Source organism: Amblyomma mixtum, chromosome 1, assembly GCF_055824585.1.
Source record: "Amblyomma mixtum isolate Tamu chromosome 1, ASM5582458v1, whole genome shotgun sequence".
NCBI lineage: Eukaryota > Metazoa > Arthropoda > Arachnida > Ixodida > Ixodidae > Amblyomma > Amblyomma mixtum.
In genome coordinates this window covers 160,601,674-160,627,378 of record NC_143012.1, presented here as the reverse complement: position 1 = coordinate 160,627,378, position 25,705 = coordinate 160,601,674, and the positions used below count along the sequence as shown (strand labels likewise).

The 25,705-nt window shown below is 44.9% G+C and overlaps 1 protein-coding gene across 1 annotated transcript in view; it reads right to left on the bottom strand.

Annotated features, from left to right (window-relative positions):
- Positions 1 to 25,705, bottom strand: part of LOC149369541 (uncharacterized) — a 146,789-nt gene that overhangs the window by 71,303 nt on the left and 49,781 nt on the right. The window contains exons 3-5 of the mRNA XM_089558874.1: positions 23,593 to 23,794; positions 16,917 to 17,020; positions 1,519 to 1,721 (exon numbers count right to left, since the gene is read on the bottom strand). Of these exons, the coding sequence (XP_089415000.1) occupies positions 1,519 to 1,721; positions 16,917 to 17,020; positions 23,593 to 23,794 (509 nt within the window). The remainder of the gene's footprint in view (positions 1 to 1,518; positions 1,722 to 16,916; positions 17,021 to 23,592; positions 23,795 to 25,705) is intronic.

Below are 25,705 nucleotides of genomic sequence, written 5' to 3'. Positions count from 1 at the left end.
ATTACCCCTATTTATGTAATCCTCCCCTCACACAATACTCCATGCTTGGAGCCTGTGAGGCAACGTGAATAAATAAATAAATTTACTCAAAATTTGATCGCGTATCGCTGATCCAGTAAACGCTCGATGATTCTGCGTGACGAGACGTTTTGACAGGGGTTCACAGTACAAGCGACCTCCTCTCTTCAACGGCCGAGAGCCGACTGCCGATTTCCCCCAGCATTCCCAACATACCCCTTCAACGATCCTGCACGCGCAGACCACCTCTCGTCCGCCCGTTCGCCCAGGAAAAAACCAGTCCTACTACTTTCAGAACAGACCCTGTAGATTTATGCGTTAAATTCTCTCCTTAAATTTTAACCTCCGAAAGAGTACACGCAGGTCGATGCGTGTTCTAGGTTACACAATTTTTTTCCATACTTTCGCCCCGATGAAAGATAAGAAACGCGGCCCATTTATCTTATGAAGAAAGGGAATGTTATTATCATGTTCACGTGCTTTTTTGAAGTATCGTTAGCAGCAACATGAATTAGAGGTGTGGAGGGCTCGTTTTAATTATTCAATGCTCTAAAATGGCTATTTTGTTGCCGCGTACAACGTTGCAAGGCATTACAATAATCATCGGTGTACATGATGTTTCTCTCGAAACCACGACGTGTTTCTGGCAGTGCTTTTCTCGAGGATGCTAGCTTTTGCTAGGTTACGGCGAGAAGGTGACAGGCGTAGGACTAGTGCAATAAATCTTTATCGCACACACTTGAGTGAATCAGGAGCCATGTGTACTTGTTGAAATCTTTTCGGGCTTTAATTAGGGTGTCGCACACAGACAACAACTTCTTGCAGAGCTCATTTAGGGCCCTCACTATTTTCTTTCGTCACAGGTTATTCCCAACTATTTTTAGCTTTGTACACTTCGCAAGGGACATTCCACGCAGATGAGTTATCATGTTACGGATGGTGTTCTTCAACATCAGTGGCTACACAGCATTGCTGCTAAGAAGATTCGTAGCTGCCACTTATAAACATTTTCATGAATACCGCATCAATTCATTGCTATGATAACCAATGTCATCAAAACCTACCACAATAAGTGCAGTCTAAACTACCCACCTTTCAACAATTGTGGACAACCTGGGTAACACGCTTGTTTGAGGCATACTTTGCACATTAACTGTTTCGCCTTCTTACTACGACAACATTTCATCACCCTGAGAGTAATATTTCTAGCAAGGCTGAAAAAGAAAAAATCTGAGAGTTTGACTGTTATAATTTAAATTTTTTTTCACTCTAGGTTGCTTGCAGATCTTCTGAGGAACACTTTTCAGTTTCTTCTCTGCTCAAAAAAATGGACAGACATGTGTGAAATGAATGACCCATGAATAATTATTGATATCAGGCGTGAGTCCAGCGTAATTATGGCTGCCGTTATTATACTTGCAGAAACGGAATGCCCTTCTCTTTAAATATTTTCAGTGTTTTAGGCGGGAAATGCGCGCACCTTCTGCCAGCACTTCCTACCTTGTGATGTAAAAGCTGCACACGTAGTTGTAGTGGGTGACCTCAGCGCCCTTGGGCAAACCAGTGGTCCCTGACGTGTAACACACAGCGAGGACAGTGTTCCGGGGATCGGCAACGGGGCACTCCTCGAACTCCCGTTCATCCAGGGCTGAAAACATCGAGGCTGAGACGAAGCCAGGAACGCGTCCCATGCTGAAGAGACCCTGGGCCAGAACGAGGCTTATCATCACCAGTTTCGAAAAGCTGTAGCAAGAAGAAAATTTGGCAGCATGATCGGACGATAACAGCATGAGCTTGGTAGCATGATCGGCCTACCAGCCGATGCCAACTAAAAGGACCTATGCATGCTGTGAAAGGGATCAAATTGAGGATGCTGCCTAAAATTTGTGCTGACTCTGTCATGAGATGCTAGAGTTAGGGGCCACATCCCCGGGCTTATTTCATTCAGATAACGCACTTGCAACAGTTGCCACTGTTGCAGGCGTACGCAGTCTCAATACGTCGCCTATGTTCTATTAGCGCCAAACTATAGTGGACAGCGAGTAGTTGACCATCCGTTTGCTTAGGTGCCTGTGAAAGTTTTTCCTATTCCAAGGTGCGCAAGGCTCTTGAGGTTGCATAACCTTGACTCTATTGCAATCCCATTTTATTTAGTGTGAAAGAGAGCAGCTACAACCAAAACCACTGAACTGGCTCAAGGCAAACGCCCGATCTGAAATATTGTGCACGACTTCTGGTGCACAGCTTCTAGTGCGACGATCGCGGGGTCTCACTATGCACCATACTGTTCTAGAGAAATTCTATAACTGATATATTTGTATTTAACTGGCAGGCCCACACCATGTGGTATTGGTCAGCATACTGCCCGCAGAATTTGCACCTGCCCGTGAAAGTCGGGTCCACGTGTTTAGTACGGCGGGATTTAAGAATGACCCGGTTTGGAGCCGTCTGAGGAGGCACTCCTCGGTTCTGTCGATACCATTGGCGGGTCTCGGGAGTACCCTCCTGTAGAGGCGTAAATGGTTTGTGATATCCGCGTAAGATATTAGCGGAATTGGTATGATTGCCGCGGCAGAACCGGGGAATTGAGTGGAACCCGGGGGAAGGAACGCTCGGGCAGCCGCGTGAGCAGCTTCGTTTCCCTCAACTCCCCGGTGACCGGTCACCCATACTATCTGTTTTTTACTGATAGCCGAATTCGAATTGCTCTCAAATGCCAATAGCTCAAATGCGAATTGCTCTCAAATGCGCTATATTGCCCGCATGTGATTTCAGCATGCCTGCTGCGAGTCCGACATTATGTACGCTGCGTCGGAGTGGGTGGCGGCCCGTGCAATCGCCACTTCCTCGAACATTAGCGCGTCGCTACTTTTTACCGAGAGCCCGTTCACCTGCTTTCCCTCGTGCCCCACCGCAATGGTGCAGATGCCCTCCACGGTTGGTCCCGCTGCATCAACGCAGTATATGCTTGTCTTATTTCCGTAAAAAATTTCAATAAATTTTGCCCTGGCTTCACGCTTCCCCTGATTATACTCCGAATTCATGTTTTTGGGGAGCGGCTTAACCGACAAAGTATTTTTTCCATGCCTCCGGGATGTCGACTCTGCGTTCAGTGGTGGGGAGCAGCGCAAGATTCAGGTCCTGAAGGATTTGTCTGCCGGCGCTGGACAGCGACAGCCTGGCAATTTGGTTTGTTCTATGGACCTCAATCAGCTCCTCCACCGAGTTGTGGACACCAAGTTGGAGCAGGCGCTCGGTGGACGCTTTGGCAGGGAGTCCTAGCGCTTTTTTAACCGCCGCCCGAATCATGGTGTTGAGGTTCCCGCAGTCGCTCTTTCTCAGCTTGATGTGGGCCAGCGCCTGCCACCCAGGTCAACGTCCATCCTCAGCTTCCCTTCCCAATTCAATACAGTGCTACAATAAATGTTTTCTCCTCCTCCATGTCTGAAATAATCCGCAAAAGGATGTCACGTGTTGTTTCTTTTGAATGACTGGCTCCACGACGTAGCCTGGAGTGGGCACCAACCTCTAGCGACTACTGCAAACTGTGTTCGTGGCGATTTGATCGCCCTTGGAGTTCAAGGATTAAAGAGATAGCAAGGAGAGTTTCAAGACCAGGAACGGAATGTTGTTTTCAGTTAAATGCCAGATTTCCGCTCAATTAAGTAGCATTTCCTCAAAGGCGCCTTTTCAGGGAATATTACATAAGGTATGGAATGTCACGCCAGCAGAAAGCAAAAAATAGCTGTTCGGAAAGCAAATATTACAGAAAAGGTAGCAGAGTACGACGATGCGTGTGTGACTCGAAACGTATAAGAGGCATGGTAGGCACTACGTGTTGCGACTTTGACTTATATTCCTTGTTACGTAGACCTTCCACAGATGGCGCCAACTACATCAGCGATGGGCTGAAGTTACCACGGAGAGAACAGCGGGGCTGCTGAAACTATTTCGTCTAATGACTCAGTTAGAGACGCTCCGCCTCTGTAGTCTTACCTTCATTGCGATGAAAAGGTGTCGCCGAATATAGTGCGGTAAGGTAATTTTGCCTGGCATTTCCTGCTTGCCAGAAGCGGCCACGAATGGGGCTGAGAATCAGCCAATCAGCATGCGAACTGGTTGTTGCTTCCCGTCCTCTAGATGTCCTGCCATGCGTTTGCAATGGCCGCTGCTGCCGCGGGCCTTCGCCGTGATTCGAAGAATAGTTTACAACTTTTATTCCAACTCTTGCGGCATACCGCAAGAAACTGAGAGTTTGAGATAAATCTTTGCCAAATCTCAGATCGAAGCATAAGCGTCAGATGCATCCTTTGAATAAGGTAGCCAAGCTGAACTCAACGCGGCAACTCCTGAAGCGATGTTGATGAAAGTTTCTCCTGTCGACATAATTGCAGGGGCTGCTTGTTGCTATACAAGACAACGTGAGGAGGGCTCATAATCACAAGTACGTACTTCAGGTCTACTGGGGAAATGTTTCTGCCGTTCGAAACCGAGTAAATACGCAACATTGTGTTTACGTGGCGACGGCTCGTAGAAACGCAGAAATACATGCGGTAGTGGATTCTCTAGCGCACACTAACTGTCGACCTCCTTGCGGCTGCCGAGGAGAATCACGCAATGTGTATGCCGGATGTAAAATGCGTACTGGCATCCCTACCATGAAAGAAAGAATATTTATTCATGCTCGAAGTCACCCGCAACCATATTTCCTTTGGCGAAATTGTAGCCACACTCAACTGCTTCTACGATGTTCGAGATCGCTGTAGCGCCTAGCGCCTTCTCTCAAATGTTCCTCGTGACCCTTAAATGGAGCGCATTCGGAAGCGGCGGCGTTTATTGGTTTATTGGGGTTTAACGTCTTCGAGCGACTCAGTCTATGAGAGACGCCGTAGTGGAGGGCTCCGGAAATTTCTACCGTCGGGGGTTCTTTAAAACGCACTCACATCACACACTACACGGGCCTCTAGAATTTCGCCTCCATCGAAATTCGATCGCCGTGGCCGGGATCACACCCGCGTATTTCGGGTGAGCAGCCGAGCACCATAACCACTCAGCCACCGCGGCGGTCACGCGGCGGCGTTTGTGCTCTACTACCGCTGAGCGCACGTGCTGCTATCGACGTCGATGCTTTGGTTTTGTGTGTGCGAGGAGTATCGCCCAACAAGTAGGTGCCCTTGAGAGCCTCCCTCCAGCTGTATTCTTGCGTCCGTTCTGGATTCACCGCCACCTGAAAGAATTTAAGCACCCTGCTCCGCCAACTGCTACACTAGGTAGCGCCCTTTCAAAGGAGAACTTTGGCCTGGCTGCGACTCAAACATGCCGAGTATGATGACGGTGCCTGGCGCGCATATAATGCGCTAGCATTTAGGCTAGAGCCTTGCAAAGTTATAAAGTTTCTCCTTTACGAAATTTCCTGCATGGTCTAGTGGGTTGTGACGTCATCAGTGCCGCGAAATTTGAACACTAGAATGCTTGAGTATCTTTAATTGGATCATCATACGGATTACAGTAATGCAATCCACTCTTACACCTTAATCCACCAACTAATCCTTATTATTCTACATACTACACCCACTAATTCTCGCTAACCCACCCTAAATCATTCATTAGTCGACGATAATACATTTTTTGGGGTGGGCTCATTTCCAAAATTTTGGGGATCCTCTGGAATGTTTGGGTGTGGCCAACTTCCAAATGAATGTTTAAGAAGGCCCCAAGTTTTATTTTTCAATTCGCAATATTTGCTTCGGTTTACCATTTGCTTGTAGCACAAAAACTCGTGAAGGTCGGCCCAAAGAATTCCGCGCTGCTGCTCGCAGTGTCAGTGGTGCAATAAATCATTTCGGCGCCCGACTATTTGAGAGCTTTTTCAAGTCACTTGCAGTTCGGAGAGCACCCATTAAAGTGGAGAATTACGCCATCACGTTTAGGTTTGCGCATATCCCAGCTCAATACGCACGCAGCCTGTGGATGGCACGTCCCACGTTTGGCGTACGGGGATTCACTCTTAGAATATACGGTAGCAAAAAGGAAATAAGTGCAGCAGTTACTAGTTCTGACTTCGTTTTACTGCGTTTTTACTTTTTACTATCTCTTCAAGCATACCTAGTGAAAGAAAATCTTGCTCCTTTCTTTAGTCACTACGGTCGCTAGTTAGTACCTAGCTAGTAACCGTTCCTTCAGCCCCCCAAAAATAAAACAATATAGTTGGCAGAGAATAGTGTGTAAATAAATTGGGTTCGATTTTAAGCAATTCTGCAGATGTGTGCCTTTAGATAGACTATCTTATTTCTGCAATCGCATTTTCATAATTAGGGCTGGTGTCATAGTTCAAAGGGTAAGACCTACTAAGAAGTTAGTGATCTGTGTGGCAAGTAACTGATTAGTATTTACTTATGAATTACGTGGTCTTTTCTTAAGATTGTTCGTTTTGCTGATGTGAGCATCTACTCGTATATCCTCCGAGAGGCACGCTGTAAGCATTTGCAGCAAAATTTTAAAAAATTAGTACACTGTTCTTGATAAAATGTTGTGCCTTATTTACAAAACAAGGTATTTTAATTTTTGATCTTGTTTTGTTAGTGCACAACATTACAAGTAATACTTAGTAATTTTTGTTATATGAGTGTCTGGTCCACCACCCACTCGCTACGCGGCCGTCGCTACTCACCACATTTGGTTCCCGCCTTCGCCACCGATTTAAATTCGTCCTGCACAGATACTGAAAATCACGATGGTAGGAAAGCAGTAAGGAAGACGTCAACACCATTTTACCGCTGCTAATTACAACTTTCTGGCAGGCGTTATTAAGCTAAATTATTGCCACCAAAAAGCGATTGTCATTCCTTCCTCCTTGGGATGCCACTATGGCCTTTTCATAATCGCGAAAGCGCTGTGGTGTGAATCCTACTGTTTGTGAGTGCAGTGCCTGGTTTTCTCGCGCATGTGCAGTCGATAATGAAAACGCATGCATCTTTTTTTCTTGCGATCGACGGCGTCTCTTTTCAGAAGCAGCAATGCCAAGAAGGCCCGGGGTGGGTAGTACTTTAGCACTTATCATTGCTTTGGTTTGGCTTCAAGTTTACACATCTGCAGGACTACGTGAAATTGTGCTTCCCAAGTAATATTGAGATCTTCTGGACTATTTCTTCCTTTCACCACAAAACCAAATGATTGCACTATTTCATATTCTTTCTGTCACTGACAGTCTTCTGCATTGATCTGGTTGCAGACATAGCTTACTTCTTTCGTGCCCTGAAGGCTACCCGCACTATATGCTTCTTATATGCCTCTCATTTATCGAAAAATCCCTCTCTCCAGTAACCTAGAGTAGAGTAAGCATGAAATGTTTACGGGCATAACGATCGCCTCCAGTAGTGGGGGCTTAGGTAGGCAGCCACGTACCGTGGCGGCCTTATTGCTTTCGGGAGCGGTCGCATAATCATGGCGTTGTCGGCAGGGGCGAGCAGTCTTCTGCTGTGGCGTATCACTCGCAAAGTGATCACTTTCCGCAAGGTGCTTCCTGCCTCTCCTTTCATCAGCCTCCATTGCTCGGCTTAAGCAGCTGTGACGGTGGGGGCATTGAAATGCAGGATCATGCAGAAGCGTACGCGGGCACGAGACGCAGGCCTGACAAGAATGTATATGCAGCGCGTTCGAAACTGTCTATAGTGCGTAGAGGCGAAAGCGTTTTCCGCACCAGTTTACCTATGTGACACTGGTGACCTCACCACTGGATTACGCCACACATAATTGATGACGAAGTAATGACTAATTACTCATTTGTGACTAATTAATGATTCATGACTAAATATTAATTGACTGCTAATTAATGACGCTTAAGCTTCGCCTTTAGGAGCGGAACGCGACAGCGTGTTGTAGCGCCGCCAGGCAGTCCACGGAACGCCACTACCCGTTCGGCGCGATGCCTTGCCCTTTGAACGCGACGGTTTTTGAGGAAAGAAAATTAGGCAGTAATTCTCTGTCATCTCGGTGGACACCCGAACTGCACCGTACAGGAAGGGAGCAATGCCACCACCCGTTTGGCGCGATGCCTTGCCCTTTGAACGCAAGCCTTTTTGAGGGAAGGAAATGGCATAGTAATTCTCTGTCATCTCAGTGGACAACCGAACCACACCACAACAGGAAGGGAGGAACGCCACCACCCGTTCGGCGCGAAGCTACCGGCGCTTGTATGCCGGTCCTGTAGAAGGGGTTAGAGTTTCGTTAAACCTTGCATGGTGCCCGGATACTCTCATTTCAGCTCCGGGATGAGTGGAATGGAGTTCCCGGATGTTGGCTCTCGGTCTCGGCTGACGTCACCACACTTCCGACAACGGGAGCTAAAAGCATTTCATGCTTAGAAACACGCCCCAGGCCGGTGTGTGTTTCGCGCTGCCTGGTGTGGGTGTTTGCGCTAAATGAGACGAAAAAAAATTCGCTGTGGCTTAGCTTGGTTAAGCCCGGTAATTGCGAAAGCAATATCCGTACCTACGCCATGGTTCAGCTGGTAGTGTATCTGGTGGTGGTGCTTGTGGTTAGACTTGTGGTGATGCATCGGTTATACAATCCAATCCAATCCAATATGATGTAATCTAATCTAATGTAATCTAATCTAATCTAATCTCATCTCATCTAATGTAGTATAATATAATGCAATCTAATCTAATCTAATCTAATCTAATGCAATGTAATCCAATCCAATCCAATCAAATCAAATCAAATCTAATCCAATTCAATCCCATTCAATTCAATCTAATCCGATTTAATCTAATGTAATGCAATCTAAAGGAATCTAATCTAAGGCCGCCGGTGGTGGCACCGCCACTACTCGCAGACGGCGCGAGATGGTCGCCCAGCTTTTCGTCGTGACGTCACATAGAGGTCATGCAAAAGGTCATTTCATGTGCACCGCCGTCGCACGGCAAATGCTTGAAAGTGCAAGTAGTAAAGCTTTCGCTTTAAAATTCAGGGGGCACTTTGTTGACCTAAAGTGCGGTCAGGCGAAAGCCTTAAGCGCAGGTTTGCTGCTTGTGTCCCTGATGTGTCGTTAAGGTGTTATGCTTCGCCTCTAAGAGTGGAGCGCGACAGCGTCTTGCAACGCTGCCAGGGAGTCCATAGAACGCCATTGCTCGTTCGGCTCTACGCCTTGATCGTCGATAAACTGGTTTTTGAGGAAAGGAAATGGGTCTCGCATATCTCGGTGGACACCTGAACCGCGCCGTAACGGGAGGTGAGGAAGATGGAAGTGAACGAAGACAGCCTATTCACTAGACGAGCCTTTGTTCATTCCAAAGCGTCGAGAAGGAGGAAACAATTGACCATGTTTTTGTCGACTGTAATAATGCAATCTTCTTTTGGGACGTGTTGCAGCGAACCATAAAGATTTGCCGCTCACTCCGCACGGCATTAGGTTTCTGCCTGTCGAAGACGATGGAGCTCCATATGACACCATTTTTCTGCTTGGCATGCATGCAGTGTGGCGTAGTGCCATGGCATATCGCCATTGCGATCCTGGAGCCAGAGCTGTGTATCAATATTTTGTTGAGAGTGTCCTGAAAATCTACGATGTTTTAAAAGACCGAGGTTTAGACGACGAAATTGTATCCCTTTTCCAGAATCTATCCCAACTGAAGAAGTTGGAATGGTCGCTGGAAGCGAGGAGTGCTGTAGCCATGTAAATAGCCATGTAAATAGTCACATATGTTGTAATGCACTGTATTCCCACGCCTTTGAAGGCAATAAAGTAAAGAAAAGCTGGCATGGCGGAGTGGTTGCGTGCTCGTCTCGCACTCCGGACACCGTGGTTCGATTCGCCAACTCAACCAATTTCGTACCCTGTTTTATTTATTTATCTGGGCTGACTAGAAAGGTTAATTATGGTAATTGATTAGTGAAGTTATTAACTAAACTCAGTCCCACTTACTTGGAGCATCACTAAACGATCCCTTTAATTGGTTGCATGGTTACTAGCCAAAGTGCAATTGGCCCCGTTTGAAATTCGCGCACTGTGACGTAACGACCATTTCGACCAATTGAAAAGCGTGACATTTCTTTCTACAACTCCTGCTTACAACGATGAGGCATTAAAGGCTTCCGCCTTAATATAATGGCTGAAAGCCAACTAGCCCCTCAGTTAAGTCTTCCGAAGTACACTTCGTGCGCGTTCGCAACTTTCTCAACCCGTGCGGCAATTTATGAATATACTTTATCAGAAGAACACCGCCTCCCAGTACAATTCAAACAATTTCAGCGGGACGTGATAAAAAAATTCTCCAGACGGGCTGACATCCAACTCTGTTTTCTATCATCCTATTTTGCTTTATGCAGCGGCGCGTATATTTCATGTTTATTGCTGCTTGTTGTAGGCACTTTTCAGGTGGCTTTTACTCCAATTCGTTTCTCGCAAAAAGACGTCCTCTTTAGCTAGCTCCTTGCTGCTATGATAATACAATATAACTCTCATATGTTCAGCGTACTTTATTTCATTATTTCATTTATTGGTTTTGTTTGGCCAGTACAGAGACTGCAAACAAGGGAGAGCAAGCTAAAGGCGCCTAGTAGCGCCTGACAGAGGCCTGCCCTCCCCATGTAAAAAAAAAACAAAACAAAGTGGCACTTGGCAATGGTACAAAGTTTCCATAAGTAACAGAAACTAGAAAAACAGCGGATATATTGACAACGAAACAGAGACCAGGCATGCATAGAGCTAAGCACAACAAACTAAGATCAAACATAACAAAGACAAAAACTGATTAGGTAGAAACACACCACAACTAGCCATAACAAAAATATTCATGAACAGTTTTCCTAAATCTGACCTCGGACATATTTTGTAGTGACATTTCTGTTAAATATGGATAGGTTTTTAATGTATGAGGAATTATGTGAGTTAGTTTTTGGAACCCATAGTTTGTACGGGATTTTGATGCATGGTATTGAGGGTGCCTAAGACTGTATGCTGTTTGGGCAATTAAACATGTGCTCTCGAAAGTCTGCCAGTTTCCTTTCATAAGGTTTCTGATATAAACAGCAAGCTTCTTGTGTGGGCGCGGCGGAACCAGCGTAGGCATGTGGTCTCACAAGCTTCTCTTCTGCCTTGTGCAGGTTTTCTTGCCCAGTTCTGCCGCATCAACGACTGCAGTAAATGGATCAGCAACCGACACGTGTTCTCTGGCTGCACCGTCACCTTTGGAGCCTCTTCCTTTTGATTGTCCATTCCCGCGTGACATCAAGCCTGAAACGCCACCTAGCCACCACGTGACCTTGTCCGAATCGCCTTTAAAAGAACGTCAACAAGAATTTGTCTTCAGTGGGCGCGGCGGAACCAGCGTAGGCATGTGGTCTCACAAGCTTCTCTTCTGCCTTGTGCAGGTTTTCTTGCCCAGTTCTGCCGCATCAACGACTGCAGTAAATGGATCAGCAACCGACACGTGTTCTCTGGCTGCACCGTCACCTTTGGAGCCTCTTCCTTTTGATTGTCCATTCCCGCGTGACATCAAGCCTGAAACGCCACCTAGCCACCACGTGACCTTGTCCGAATCGCCTTTAAAAGAACGTCAACAAGAATTTGTCTTCAGTGGGCGCGGCGGAACCAGCGTAGGCATGTGGTCTCACAAGCTTCTCTTCTGCCTTGTGCAGGTTAGTACCGATTACTGTTCTGTTAAAAGTGATTGCCGCTGTCTTCTGGTCCTGCCGTGCCCACAGCAGTTCGTTGAAATTGCCTACAATGCTTTTTGTATGTGCAAACTGCTCCTATGTGGAGACGTGGAAACTAATCCCGGTCCGGATACTAGTGAAATGCTGAAAGAATTACTTACAGGGCAAAAAGGCATAGCCACTGAAGTAACTGCTTTGAGAGAGCAACAGAACAATATGGAAAAACTCATGAATGATATGAGACTAAGGTTTACAGCCTTGGAGAAGCAGATAAACAGGATTGACACTCTAGAACAAACAATATATGAACTCCAGGCGAAAATAACTGATTTAGAAGACAGGAGCCGCCGCTCAAACCTTATTGTTTTTGGAGTAAAAGAGGAACCCGGGGAATCTGAGGCTGACTTGAAAAAGAAGGTTCTAACTGAAGTTTTTGCAGAAAAGCTTAATGTATCTTGCAGTTCTGTGGGCAGAATACACAGGCTGGGCAAAAAGGCAACAAACCGCCCTGTAATTGTGTTCTTCCAGGACTATAACGAAAAGCAAGAACTCTTTAAAAACTGCTCGAAACTAAAAGGCAGTAATGTTTCAATACAGAACGATTATTCACGAAACACACTTAGGAAGCGTAAGTTACTGTGGGACAGCGCGAAAACAGAAAGGGATGAAGGAAAAAAAGTTACCTTGATAAATGACAAGCTGCGAATCGAAAAAATGCTTTACACCTGGGATGACAGCGATAACAGCAGAGTTCAACTCGCTGATAAAAACAGTTATCAAAGCAGAGACTGACATTCTCAACCTCGTGTTAAGGAATTTCGCTTGCTTAATATCAATGCACGTAGTATTGTAAATAAATCGGAGGCTTTGGAGGCTATCTTGTTGATTCACAATCCACACGCCGTAGTTATAACTGAGACTTGGCTGAGAGATGATATTGATGATGAAACTGTTTTCCCCCGCTCTTATCAAGTTTTTCGCCGTGATAGAGCAACACGTGGAGGGGGAGTAGCGGTCCTGGTGAATCAAAACACAGAGGCACACTCGTTGCAGCAAATAGCTAACCATGAAAGTGTGACTTTAAAACTGTCGTACGGGGGTAGATCGTTTGTGCTTTTTGCTGTATACAGACCACCTGATTCACCACCTCAATATTTATGTGATCTAGCCGATCACATGTCTAAATTTCGCCGTGATAAAATATACCTTGTCGGTGATTTTAATCTCCCAAATATTGACTGGAATAGTCCCTTCCCTAGTACAAACAATGACATAAATGCCTCATACATGTGTGATATTATGCTGACTCATAATTTGCAACAGGGAGTTAAGCACCCAACGCGCATACACGGTGAAGCTGCATCTATTCTCGACCTCGTCTTTCTCAGCCAAGAAACAGAACGTTTTACTGTTTCAGTTGAAACTGGGTTATCTGATCACTGCATGGTGGTTTTTACTTGTCCCATTCAACAATATGTCGACAGTGAACCTGCAAAAATTATTTCCGTGAAAAACTTTTCCAGAGCTAATGATGAAAGTGTGTTAGACTACTTCAGCTTACACCTTGACATGTTTCGAGAAACTAATGTTGATGAACTCTGGAATAAATTTAAAGAAATCTGTACGTACTGCATTGATAACTACATTCCTAATAGAACAAAGAAAACGTGTAAAAAAACTCCTTGGATCACGCGAGAAATAATACATTTGAAAAGAAAAATCAAACGTCTGAAGCGTGGGGGTGCCTGTCGAAATATAGTTAAAATACATCAGGCTAACTTCACAAGCGCTTTGCGCCAGGCTAAACAAAATTACTTTCAGCATAGCCTGCCAAATTTTCTTCGTGACTCACCAGATAAGTTCTGGAAATTTTTATCGAAAAAGAAAAAAGCAATTACGCGCATTTCATGTCAAGGTGTGCAGCTTGCTGATAAATCGCAAATCTCTGAGGCATTCAATAAGTATTTTCAGAGTGTGTTTTCCCATCATAGTTTATTTGTTCAACCCAGTACCATGTCTCCCAACTCGACCCCCGACATTGTCTCTTCATCTGGCGTATTCTCCATGCTACTTAACCTCAAACCTAAAGCGTCCGCTGGACCTGACGGGATACCAAATATTTTTTTGCGCCGTTATGCAGAAGCCATCACAGAGTTCCTGGTTGTTATTTTCCGCAAATCATTTGAAACAGGAAACATTCCTTCTGACTGGAGGAAAGCGCGGATTGTGCCCGTGCTGAAAAAGGGTGATCCTGCCTTGATTGCTAATTATCGTCCCATATCAATAACTTCCACATGTTGCAAACTTGCTGAGCATATCATAGCTAACTACATTACTACATTTCTAAACGATAACAAGGTACTTACCTCCCATCAGCACGGGTTTCGAAAAGGCTTTTCCACTGTCACTCAGCTAACTTCTGTCATTCATGCTTTTGCAAGTGTACTAAATAGCGCTGGTCAAATGGATGTTATATTTTTAGACTTCAGCAAAGCCTTTGATGTTATTTCTCATGCCAAACTAATTTACAAACTTGAACTTATTGGTCTCCCTAATTTCATAATTCGTTGGATTTCCTCATACCTTTCTCACCGCACACAATTTGTTTGTATTGATGATTGCTATTCAAACCACCTCCCGGTCACTTCAGGCGTCCCACAGGGAAGCGTCCTCGGACCTCTCCTCTTTTTAATATATATCAATGACATTATTAACGTTATAACTACCCCTGTTGAAATTAGATTATTTGCAGATGACTGCGTTTTATTTCACCAAATTACTTGCCAAGATGATCAAGTTTTACTAAACTCCAATCTTCAGAACATACATACATGGTGTAATAAATGGGACATGAAGCTAAATTTAGAGAAAACAGTATACATGACGATAACTAACAAAAAGGCTTCCTTCTCATTTCCTTACAATATTTCATCTCACCTTCTGACCGAAGTGAGCGAGTACAAGTATCTAGGAGTTACAATAACAAAAAACCTTAGCTGGAATAAACATGTATCAAACGTATGCTCCTCAGCATTTCGTAAACTCTGCTTTCTTAGACATAAACTAAAACTTGCCCCACCTGAACTTAAAAAATTAACCTACTTTTCGATAATAAGACCATCACTAGAATATGCGTGCACCGTCTGGGATCCCTACACTAAACGTAACATCGAGGCCCTTGAAATGATTCAACGCAAAGCCGTCCGTTTTATTTTTTCAAAGTATCGTGTAACTGACTCACCAACGACCCTCATGCGAACTCACGGTATTGAAACATTACAGCTGCGGCGGAAAATTCAAAGACTGAAACTACTTTTCTTACTAAAAAACCATAAACTGTCTATGAATGCAGACCCCTTCCTCAAACCTAACACTACGCGCCAAACACGAAATCATCATGCACAATCATTAACCCCTTACAGTGCTAGGATTAACGCCTTTAAATACTCATTTTTTCCACGCACCATTGAGGAGTGGAACAGGTGTCCGCCAGATCTCTTAACCAGAGCTGATTCTTTTGACTCTATGTTTTCTTCATAGCATTTAATTTGAGATCCATTTATTTCTGCGTTTACTTTTTGTATTTTGCATCTGAGCCTTGTATTTATTGCTGTATTTTGTGTTACAACTTGCATTTAACATTTTTCAATTTTGCTAATCCTGTTCTTTTTTGCATATTTTATGTATTCGCCCCTCCTGCTTGGGCCTACTGTAGGCCTGCAGTATGTTGTAAATAAATTGTAAATAAAGTAAGCCGCCGTGATGATTAGCAGTCTATGGTTGAGGAAGGAAGGACCTGTGCTCTCACTGTAATGTAAATTATCAATCGCTCGTACAGCTCTTTTTTGTAAAGTAAGTACTTTCACAAGATTGGTTGAGGTAGTCGTTCCCCAGATCAGCAAACAATATTGTACATGCGAAAAGACTAGAGAGAAATAAATTCGTAGTTTGAATTTTCGAGGCAGTATTGTGCGAAATTTATTTAGGATACCAACAGAGCGAGCCATTTTAGTGCAAACGTAGTTTACATGATCTGTCCAGAGTAAATGTTCTTCAAAAATGACTCCAAGGAACATTGTAGAGCTGACACGAGTTATAGGAGCTTGTTCGAAGTGAATTTGGAAGTTCGGAACTTCCTTATTTTTGGCTCTAAACAGTATGTACTTTGTTTTCCTGACATTAAGCTCTAACCTATTTGATTTTAACCAAACAGACAATTGGGATAACCAACTATTGGAGGCTGCTTGCAAAATATTACTATCTTGCCCTGAAAAAAATACGTTAGTATCGTCTGCATAGATTATAATGTTGTCTGCTGGACGAAAGATGACGATATCATTAATATATAATAAGAACAACGTTGGTCCTAGAACGGAGCCCTGTGGCACACCAGACACAATCTGACCGATCCCAGATGAAATACCGTTAATGATAGTTGTTTGAGATCGGTTGTTAAGGTAGCTAGCAAATAAGGTTAAAGGAACGCCGCGTATTCCATAACACTGCATTTTTTCAAGCAATATCTTATGGTTAACCGAGTCAAACGCTTTCCTCATATCAAGGAATATGCCAACTGTTAGCAGTTTATTTTCTATGTTTTCAATTAGCTTTTCTTTGATTTCCAGTAAGGCGGCCTCAGTTGTTTTGTTTTTCTGAAATCCGTACTGTTGCTTGGAGATGACATGGTTTTTGTCGAGATATTGAGAAAGACGTGTGTTGATTGCAAGTTCTGCAATCTTAGAAAAAACTGAAAGAATGGAGATCGGCCGATAATTATTTAAATCATTAATGTCACCCCCTTTGTGAATGGCAGTGACACGAGCTATTTTCAACTGATGTGGAAATGTGCCTGTCGTGAACATTAGGTTAACTATATGTGCTAATGGTATCGCAATGACATCTGCTACTTTCTTGATCGGGACTGGAGCTATGCCATCGACACCTGGAGCACTATTACTGCGTAAGGAGGGAATAATGGTAATTATTTCTGAGTCAGTGCATGGTAACAAAAACATGGAATTACTTTGTTTACTGGTTATATAGACTGAGGCATCTTGATGTGGACCATCAGTTGATTTTGGCGGAAAAACAGATAAGAAATGCCCATTAAATTCATTTGCTAGGTCAGCGCCATCATAGTTCGCGCCATGAATGTGGAGTGAGACGGGTGCATGGCCTTTCGGGAGTTGTCACTTTGTTTTCATATCACTTGCGGGTGAGCGTGCAACGCAACTACTTACCTTCATGTCAAGACTGTTAATTGCTTTTCGGGCCTTCCCGGTGTACTCTTCGTCTGTTAGGATATGCGTGCTGTCACTGTCACGCGCTTGATAGCGGAGTTCACCTGCAGAGCAGAATGCGTCCCATAGAGTTGGAGGGAAAATGTAACTAAGGGGAACTAGATACTTAGATACTTGTTTACTACTTGTTTACTACTTGTTTACTACTTGTTTACTACTTGTTTAGATACTTAGAGGGAAACTAAGTATCTAAACAAGCGCTAGACAAAAAATTCAGGGGGCACTTTGACTGTCTAAAGTGCGTAGAGGCGAAAGCGTTTTCCGCACCACTTTGACTGTCTTTGTCTCACTGGTGAAGTCACATGTAATTGAGTACTAATTACTAAGTGATGACAAATCACGAATTAATGGTTAATTACTTATTAATGCCTGAATACTAATTAACTGCTAATTAAGCTTAAGCTTCGCCTTTAGGAGTGGAACGCGACAGCGTGTTGTAGCGCTGCCAGGGAGTCCACGGAACGCCACCACCCGTTCGGCGCGATGCCTTGCCGTTTCAACGCAACGGTTTTTGAGGAAAGGAAATGGCGCAGTAAATCTCTGTCATCTCGGTGGACACCTGAACCGCACCGTAGAGGAACGGAGGAAGTGGGTGTGAAAGAAGAAAGACGAAGATGGCCCGTAATGAAGAAAATGAAAATTGTATTTGAGGAAAGAAAATTACGCAGTAACTGTCTCACATATCTCGGTGGACACCCGTCAATATTCAGGGGGGGGGGGGGGGGTGCACTTTTTTGACCTAAAGTGTGGTCACTGATGTGTGGTTAAGATGTTAAGCTTCGCCTCTAAGAGTGGAACGCGAGAGCGTCTTGCAAGGCTGCCAGGGAGTCCATAGAACGCCATCGCCCATTCGGTTCTACGCCTCGCTCGTCGGTAAATTGGTTTTTGAGGAAAGGAAATGTATTTCTCTCTCATATCTCGGTGGACACCTAAACCTCGCGGGAAGGGAAGGGAGGAGGATGGCAGTGAGCGAAGACACCGTATTCACTAGACGTGCCTTTGTTCATTCCAAACCATCGAGCTGGCATGGCGGAGTGGATAGCATGCTCGTCTCGCACTCCGAAGACCGGGGTTCGATTCCCGAGCTCGACCAATTTCTTACTAGGTTTTATTTATTTATATGGCCTGACTAGAGAAGTTAATTAAGCTAATTAGGTAATTAAGCAATTAACTAATCTCAGTCCAACTTACTTGGAGCATCACTACATGGTCCCTTCAATTGGTTGCATGGTTACTAGCCAAAGTACAATTGGCCCCGTTTGAAATTGGCGCACTCTGACGTCGCGACCGTTTCGACCAACTGAAAAGCGTGACATTCTCTGTCGACAACTGCTGCTTACAACGATGACACATTAAAGGCTTTCGCCTTAAAAGTCGAAGCTCGCCAGAAAAGCTTCGTTTTGCGGAAGCGACACTGCGGTGAAACCGCACTTGCGCCCGAACCTCTAGAGTTGGAAAAGTATTAAAATGGTAAAATGGGACAAGCGGTTGCCGTCGGGCAGTGCTTGTTGAAGAAGGGCAGTTAAATCGCTACTTTTGAAAAGACGATGCTCCAGCAATGCGTGTAATAACAAGCACATACTTCATCCATAATCTTCAGCATCAGTTGTGTCGCCTTAGCATCACAAATCTTGCCCACCCATGCTCACTTCTCTTTTCATTTCTACTAGTATTTTCATTAACTTCTCTGAACCACTCTGGAGTCTTCCTGTGTGCTAACGTTACACCTGTCATTTTACTTTCCGCAGCCTGCTGCCTTGTCCTGAGTTCAACCTGAACCTTTTTCGATAGCCTGCACGTTTCTGCCCCATAGGTGAAAACCAGTAAGATAGGGCAGTTATCTGCTTTTCTCTTGAGGGATACTGCTAAACTGCCATTCACGAACCTCGGGTACCTGGCAAATGCTCTCCATCCTATTCTCATTCTTCTAGTTATTTCTCTCTCCTGCCCTCGATCAGCAGCCGCTGCCTACCCTTTTTAGATCCGTATTTTGCCTCTTCTAGCGGCGCGCTGAATATCGCAAACTGCTTTTCTCTTCAAACGCTGTTGAATATTACTTCGGTATTTTGCACTCTAACTTTTAGACCAACAGTTCTGCTTCGGGCGTGGAAGTCATGAATCCTGCTTTTCAGTTCCTCCACCCCCTCCCACGAGTTCCTTAGCAGAGCAATGTCACTAGCTAATAGCAGTTACTAAGTTATTCTCAGTGAACTTTTATCTCGAACTGTTAGCAATCCAGGTCACTGAATACCTCCTTTAAAAAAGTGACGAATGGCACTGGAGAGACCGTGTATCCCTTCCTAACACCTTTTCTTACTTAACTTCTTCAATGGGATTTTAGGACTTTTTTGTGAAAGACCAGGACGGCTGTGCAGGCACTGTGGATTTCAGCAAGTATTTTTTTTGTTGTGGCTCTTTCACACCCCGGCTTCGCGACGCCTGCATTACTGCTGAGGCCTCGACTGAGTCAAATGCTTTCTCGTAAACAATGAAGTCTGTATGCAGTGGTTGGCTGTATTGCGCGCATTTCTCTATCCTCTGACTGGTATTGTGAATATGGTCTACAGCCCCGTACACTAAATGAAAGCCTGCCTTTACAGTTCGTTGGTTGGAGTCCAAGTTTGTGCTACGCCTATCCGCGATCGCATTTTCTGCATTTCTTGTCGCCCATGTATTTCATATGTCCAGCCTAGACAGCTTTTAAATAAGCTAAATTTTAAGCATATTCACCTCCCTATCATTTGTGAAAGCTGCTTGGTGACATTTTTGAGCAGAGTTGGGTGTCTATAGACATGAAAGAGGCAGGGATGTACTGACGTTTAAGCAAACAGAGGTCTACAAGCTCTCTATAGACGAAGGTCCACAAAAGTGTAAGGCCATAAATGTATAGAATGTCTATGGACAGCCTGCAGACCTGTTTTAACTGGGCCAGTAGAGTTTTGTCCATAGCTTTCTATAGACACCGAAGTGGCCAAAGAGACAGAGATGAGGGAGAGAAGGTCTGCCTCTCCCCTGCGTTCTCGACTGCCACTCGGAGGGAAGTCGAAGGGGGGGGGGGGCGCAGTCGCGATGCTGAACGAGAGAGCCGCCTCCGGTGGTCGAGAGAAAACGGTATCCGACACCCTCCCTCTCTCATTAGTGACCTCCACGAGGCCGCAGACTGTCACCGTTCCCTCCTTTGGTGCCGTGCTACTGGTCCCTCCGCAAAGGGAAGAGAGGGGGGTGCTGGCGCGATGGTGTCGGTCGAGGGGAAACGGCTCCCACACCCTGATTGTCTACAGGCTAGTCTGTAGGATTTGTGTACAGAAAGCCCATGAACCATGGACTGTCCGGTTGCGCAGCTCGAGTATGTAACCACTCAACCTGCATCACGATAAAACGGGGTTTGTTGGTAGGAGAAGCTTGTTTGGGGAGGCTGGACAAAGCATAAAAACACGTCTGGGCTCAAACAGTTAGCGCTCTAGTGTCGCACGGTTCGTAGATACTGTCGCTACAGCCTTTAATCACCTTCCTCTGTTTAGAGCTGTTATTTTGAAGACGCTTTAGTTGGTTGAAAGTTTGCGCTCCTCCCGTCAGCCTCGTCTCCGGTGTATGTCCTTTTATGTTCGCGTGTTTTGTTGTTGATAGAAATGTTTGAATTACCGATCTCAGCAGTCACATATATTATGGACGCTGGCTGAGAAGATGATTTTTCTGCGCCGGGTCAAACTGTTTCATTCAGAGTTTTCACTGAAGGTGCTTTTCTGTTTGGCACCTTGGTGCGGCTGTAAGCTTCTTTAAGCATCATGTAAATTCTCACTGTTGTGTCTTCAATTATAAAAGTATTTTGGCCCCAAGACGTAGTACACACAAAGAAGAAGAAAAACACTGGCTCTTACTCGCAACTACTTAGTTAAGTGAAAGGAATCCTCATATATACCCTCCCAAAACTCTTCCGCATGTGCACGTGTACAAGGAAACAAGAAAATCGAAGCAAAAGGTCTTAACGTAGTAGTCATTAAAGGAATTTCTTCTTAGCCTCATAGAGAGAATTAGATGTATCATTTTCATTGCTTCAACCTGCATTTCTTGGGTAAAAGACTTCCAAAGTTTCACGGGGTGTTTGTTCACTACCTCTTCTGAGGATATTAACATCGCGGCGCTGTAGTACACAACTGGTGGAAGCCCTGCGGTGTTCTACAAGTCGCCCAGAGTCATTTTTTCCTGCATGTTTTTGCATGTTCTTTAAACCACAGCGCCCCGTCAGTCCAATGGAGGTTTTTCCGCACGACAAGGGAATCTCGCAGATGACACTTTACAATACGCTCACCATGCCTCTTCTGAGAGTGATAGTTTGGAATTAGCAATTCATGTGACGGCTTAGCTGGGCAAGCTTTCTGGCGGCAGAGAACACCAGCGATACATTAAACCGGTTAGTCACATATTATGAGGTTGTATGTGGCTTTGAGGATGGATTATGGGAACTAGCTGGCATCTCATGCGCACACGACCTCCGGAGGGAAGACTTCAAGCAGAGGGTGCAATGCCTCTTTCGACAATCTTTGAGTCTGCAGAATTATGCAAGAGCTCCTTCTGCGCACGAGGCGAATAACCCCAGCAAGTATGCGCATCTAAACGCTTTTAGCGTGAATCCGAAAAATAAAGCATGCCATTATTCGGTAGTTCACACGTAGTACTTATCCCTTGCGAATGTATTTGCGATGGGTTGGTTCCACAGTTCAACATTTGATTGCCTCGGCAGCCTTATGTTTGTCACCATCTTAAGTGCACGTATGGTGTATTTGAAATCAAAATATGGTTTCCTAGGAGTAGAACGCGGCACGACAATAATGAAGTCGTATAAACAGCTGTAGCTTTATAAAGGAATGTACTGCGTAATAAAGTTTCAGCTTGCAGCTTGAGTATCTGTTCTTTGGTATATTCCCGTTTTGTGTTAAACTTTTTGGAAACGTACATCAATGCAATTATTGCATGTTAATCTCAGTTGTCACCTCCAAAATGGCCGGTCCTTGAGAGGGACTTGTGAGCCTTGTGAGCTCCCCACCCTTCAGTAGCACCTCCCACAAGCTACCTCTCAGCCTCAGTCAAAAGCGACACACCTCCGAAGTCCGCCTCGATCTACTTCAACTCCGCAGAAGCGCCACCTACCATCCACCCGCCTATACTTTCCGGAAAAATTGTCGCGTGTGTGAAGCCTCTGCTTAGAGTGAGAGCATTCATTATTGTAGAATCGTGATAGTAATCATCAGGGATGAACGGAAGTGCCATTTCGCTTCTCTCGTTGCTTAATCGCGCTTCTAATTTTAGAGCCTTGGCCCGTATTAGCTTGATTCTCTGATTCGCACCCTCGGCGCTAGCGTCCGCGGTTTCAACTGCATTGGCTTGCATATGGCAAAGGGGGGAGGTGTATATCCACGTTTCTATATTTCAGGAGAAGGAATGGCTAAAGGATAGCGAGAGGGAACAGAGCATAAGAGTTGACGGTTGGCCTTGCTGAGAGAGGGAAATTCCTCTACAAGTTTAGAGGAGAGAAAGATGGAGAGAGGGTGAAGGCGCTGGGTGGCGTAGTGCCTGCTGGGCCCTTCATTTAGTGCGGCAGCACTAAATGAAGGCCATCCCGCACGTTTGTGTTTTTCTGTTCTGTGTTTTCTCTCTGTGTGTTTTCTTGTTTGTCTAAAGCCGGTTTTGTGGCATGCTCCTCACCTTCCCGCCACCTACCGTGTTAGGCGGTATCTCACTTTAATCGTGAGAGCCCGCTGCGAAGTCTCAACTCAAGTCGCACCGATGACAGCACCCGCCACAGAGTGGCAGTGACGCATTGCTTAACCGCTGCGCCACTGTGCCAGGAGTGCTAGGAAGACGCCCAGAGGTGTATGAATGTAGGTAATGACCCCTTTTTGCACCCTTATAACAAATTCACTCCCTCTTGGGGGATTGCCACAAAACTTGCGACCAGAGAATGACCAATGTGCCATATGTGGACATTGACCCATTAACGCTATCCGAACAATTGCCATTTGTGAACACTGGAAATGAAGCGAAAACCGAAGTGCTAGCGTACGTTATTAGCATTTGGCGTAACTACGCAAATCGACCATGCTTTTTTTTTTGTGAAGGGGGTTTGAACCTTTGAAACCACGTTTTGAACTTTTCAGTGTGCAATGGTGGTCGTTGCTACTACTCCGGTCACGCAGGGGTTCAAGACCAAGATTGTACGCTCTAACCAGCCTGTCAGACTGATTACAAGTTAACTGTTGCTGCTGAAAACGATCTTTCAAAAAAAAGATCCCGCCACATTACCACTGCAGTCTTGAGCAACTCCGGATTCACCACCAGTTTTGTGACTTTGCGAGAAAAAAAAAACACAACATGCCGCTGAAAAATATTTTGCTACCCCACGACAGCTAACGCTAAAATATTCGCGTTACATTTCTTAAACATCCAGTTATTTTGTTTCTCTTCTTTGTAAGTAAATTTGAGTACATCGTTCTGCCTAATCAGCAAGGCATTTCGACTGTCGCAACAGTTTCAGTCGGTGGCTGTACACCGCTTTGTGTCTGTTACAACCACGGACATGGGACCCCAAAAATTATCCTTTATTTCGCCGGCGTCTTACCTGCAGTGAGCGACGTCTTAGCTAGGACGATGGTCGCCCCTGCCAGAACACAGCCGTACATGGCGATCAGATTTTCTACGCTGTTCTTCAGATGCACGCAGACCCGGTCACCCGGAAGCACACCATGTTGGCGGAACCCAACGGCGTACCGCTGCATTTGTGTCAGCACCTCCGCGCGAGAGAGGCTCATGACGTCATCTACCTGTAACCGTCAGTAGAACCCATTAAATGCGTTCTAAATTAAATTTTCCAATGTGCGAAGCGAATGAGATTGGCCCTGCTTGGCAACACATAGCCCCAATCTAGTGTCGGTAGTAACTAGGGCCAGCGTGGAGGGTGCAACGTACGGAGCTTCAAGCGTGTCGTCAGCAAGTGGCACGGTGCATTGCCGTGAAGGCAAGTCGCAGGAGACGCGCAATATGCAGCCGTTATCGGCATCACAACGATAAATAACCTCCTTACGTCTACTCGCTGGTTGTGTATTGAGACGCGTGTTAAAACTCTCAAGAACAAGTTATAACAATTCAAGTTACAACTGGTGCAAATGCGAAATTAGTAAGTTCTATTCATTCACCATTCATAAATGGCTGTTGAATAAGGTAACTGATAAATTATGAACAGTTATCGAGGGGATGACGCGTTCGTCAGGAATCTATGGCGGTTTTAGTAATATTTTCCAACGCACGAAGCACAACAAATAAACGAGATCAACTTTTCTTAGTTGTTTCTTGTACAGACACCGCTGTAATAATTGCAACGGAAACGTGGCTGAATGTAAAATCCCACAGTAGAAAAATTTTATACGATGAAAAGAAGTTTCATATCTACCGTCATGATAGAGAAAGTCGGCACGGTCGTGGAGTTCTAGCTTGGAAGCCGTATTGGTTGGTATCGCTCTTAGAAACAGCAGACTCATACTATAATAGGATACAACGTAAAAAAACAGCAGTTGCTAACACTGGGCCGTGGTCCGCGGCGACCTGTATTACTCCGCTGGCCAATCGCAATTTTAAACGAGATCAGCTTTTTAATGCTTGACTATATCAAACAATCCACGTGCCAAAATCCTAGAGCTCATAATTTTTTTCTTGTGATGATCTTATTGTTTACAAAACGAGAGACATTTAAGCAGCGGACTACGTTTTTGTCGTGGAGGAATTCTGTGCGCGGAGGCTGAATGTGGGCGGAGCTTCACTGCAGACTTAAGTTGTATCCGACTATAGGTGTTTTTTATTGCCCTCCACAGACCGAAGCAACGTTTATCGACGAACTACTGCAGGATGCTATCAGTATCATCTTTTCTCGTTATTCTGTGTAACCTATATTCTTTTTAGGAGACTTTAACTTCATTCGGTGTGTGTCCATTCGTTTCTACATTCTCGTCCCAACGAGAGAGTTTTTTTTTTTTACCTTTGCTCATGTTTTCATTTCACGCTGCTTGTCAAACAGCCAAGCAGGTGTACGGTCCGCTAATAGGCTAAGTCTAATACTGACGACTCACCCAGTATTGCTTTCTTCTATCACCCATTTTCCCGGCATTAGTGACCACAATTTGCTTCTCTTCGATCTAAAAATTTCTTTTCCACCCTCACATTAAGGGCTAAACAGATTCGGGACTACAGTACAGAAAATTTTCACGCTATTAACAAGAACTTTTATCAATACTGGGACAACTATGTAAAAGATTTTGAACTGCATTCTGTACAGAAAAACTGGGATTTGCTTCCGGCGAAGGTTAATCAGCTCTGCAACATGTTCATTCCATTGAGATGTATTAGGAGCAGCGCTATAGCCCCGTTGTTTAATAGACCACTCGCCAGCATTTCTAACAAGAAAAAGCGCCTCTTTCCCCTAGGTAAAGCCTGAAACACACATGACCGATGGGACGCCTACCTCTCAGTTTAAAAAAAAGTACGCTGATGCAATCCTGGGTACGAACGATCATTTCTTTAAAAGCACGTTCCCAAATTTGTTACCAACAATCCAAGAAGTTCTGCTTCACTGTAAACATGAAAGATTTTAGGGCAATTTCTCTTGAAGATGATTGCGGAGAGTCAATTCCGCCTTAGCATTCTGTTCTGAATACTCTGTTCTCAAATGCATTTCCGTCCCT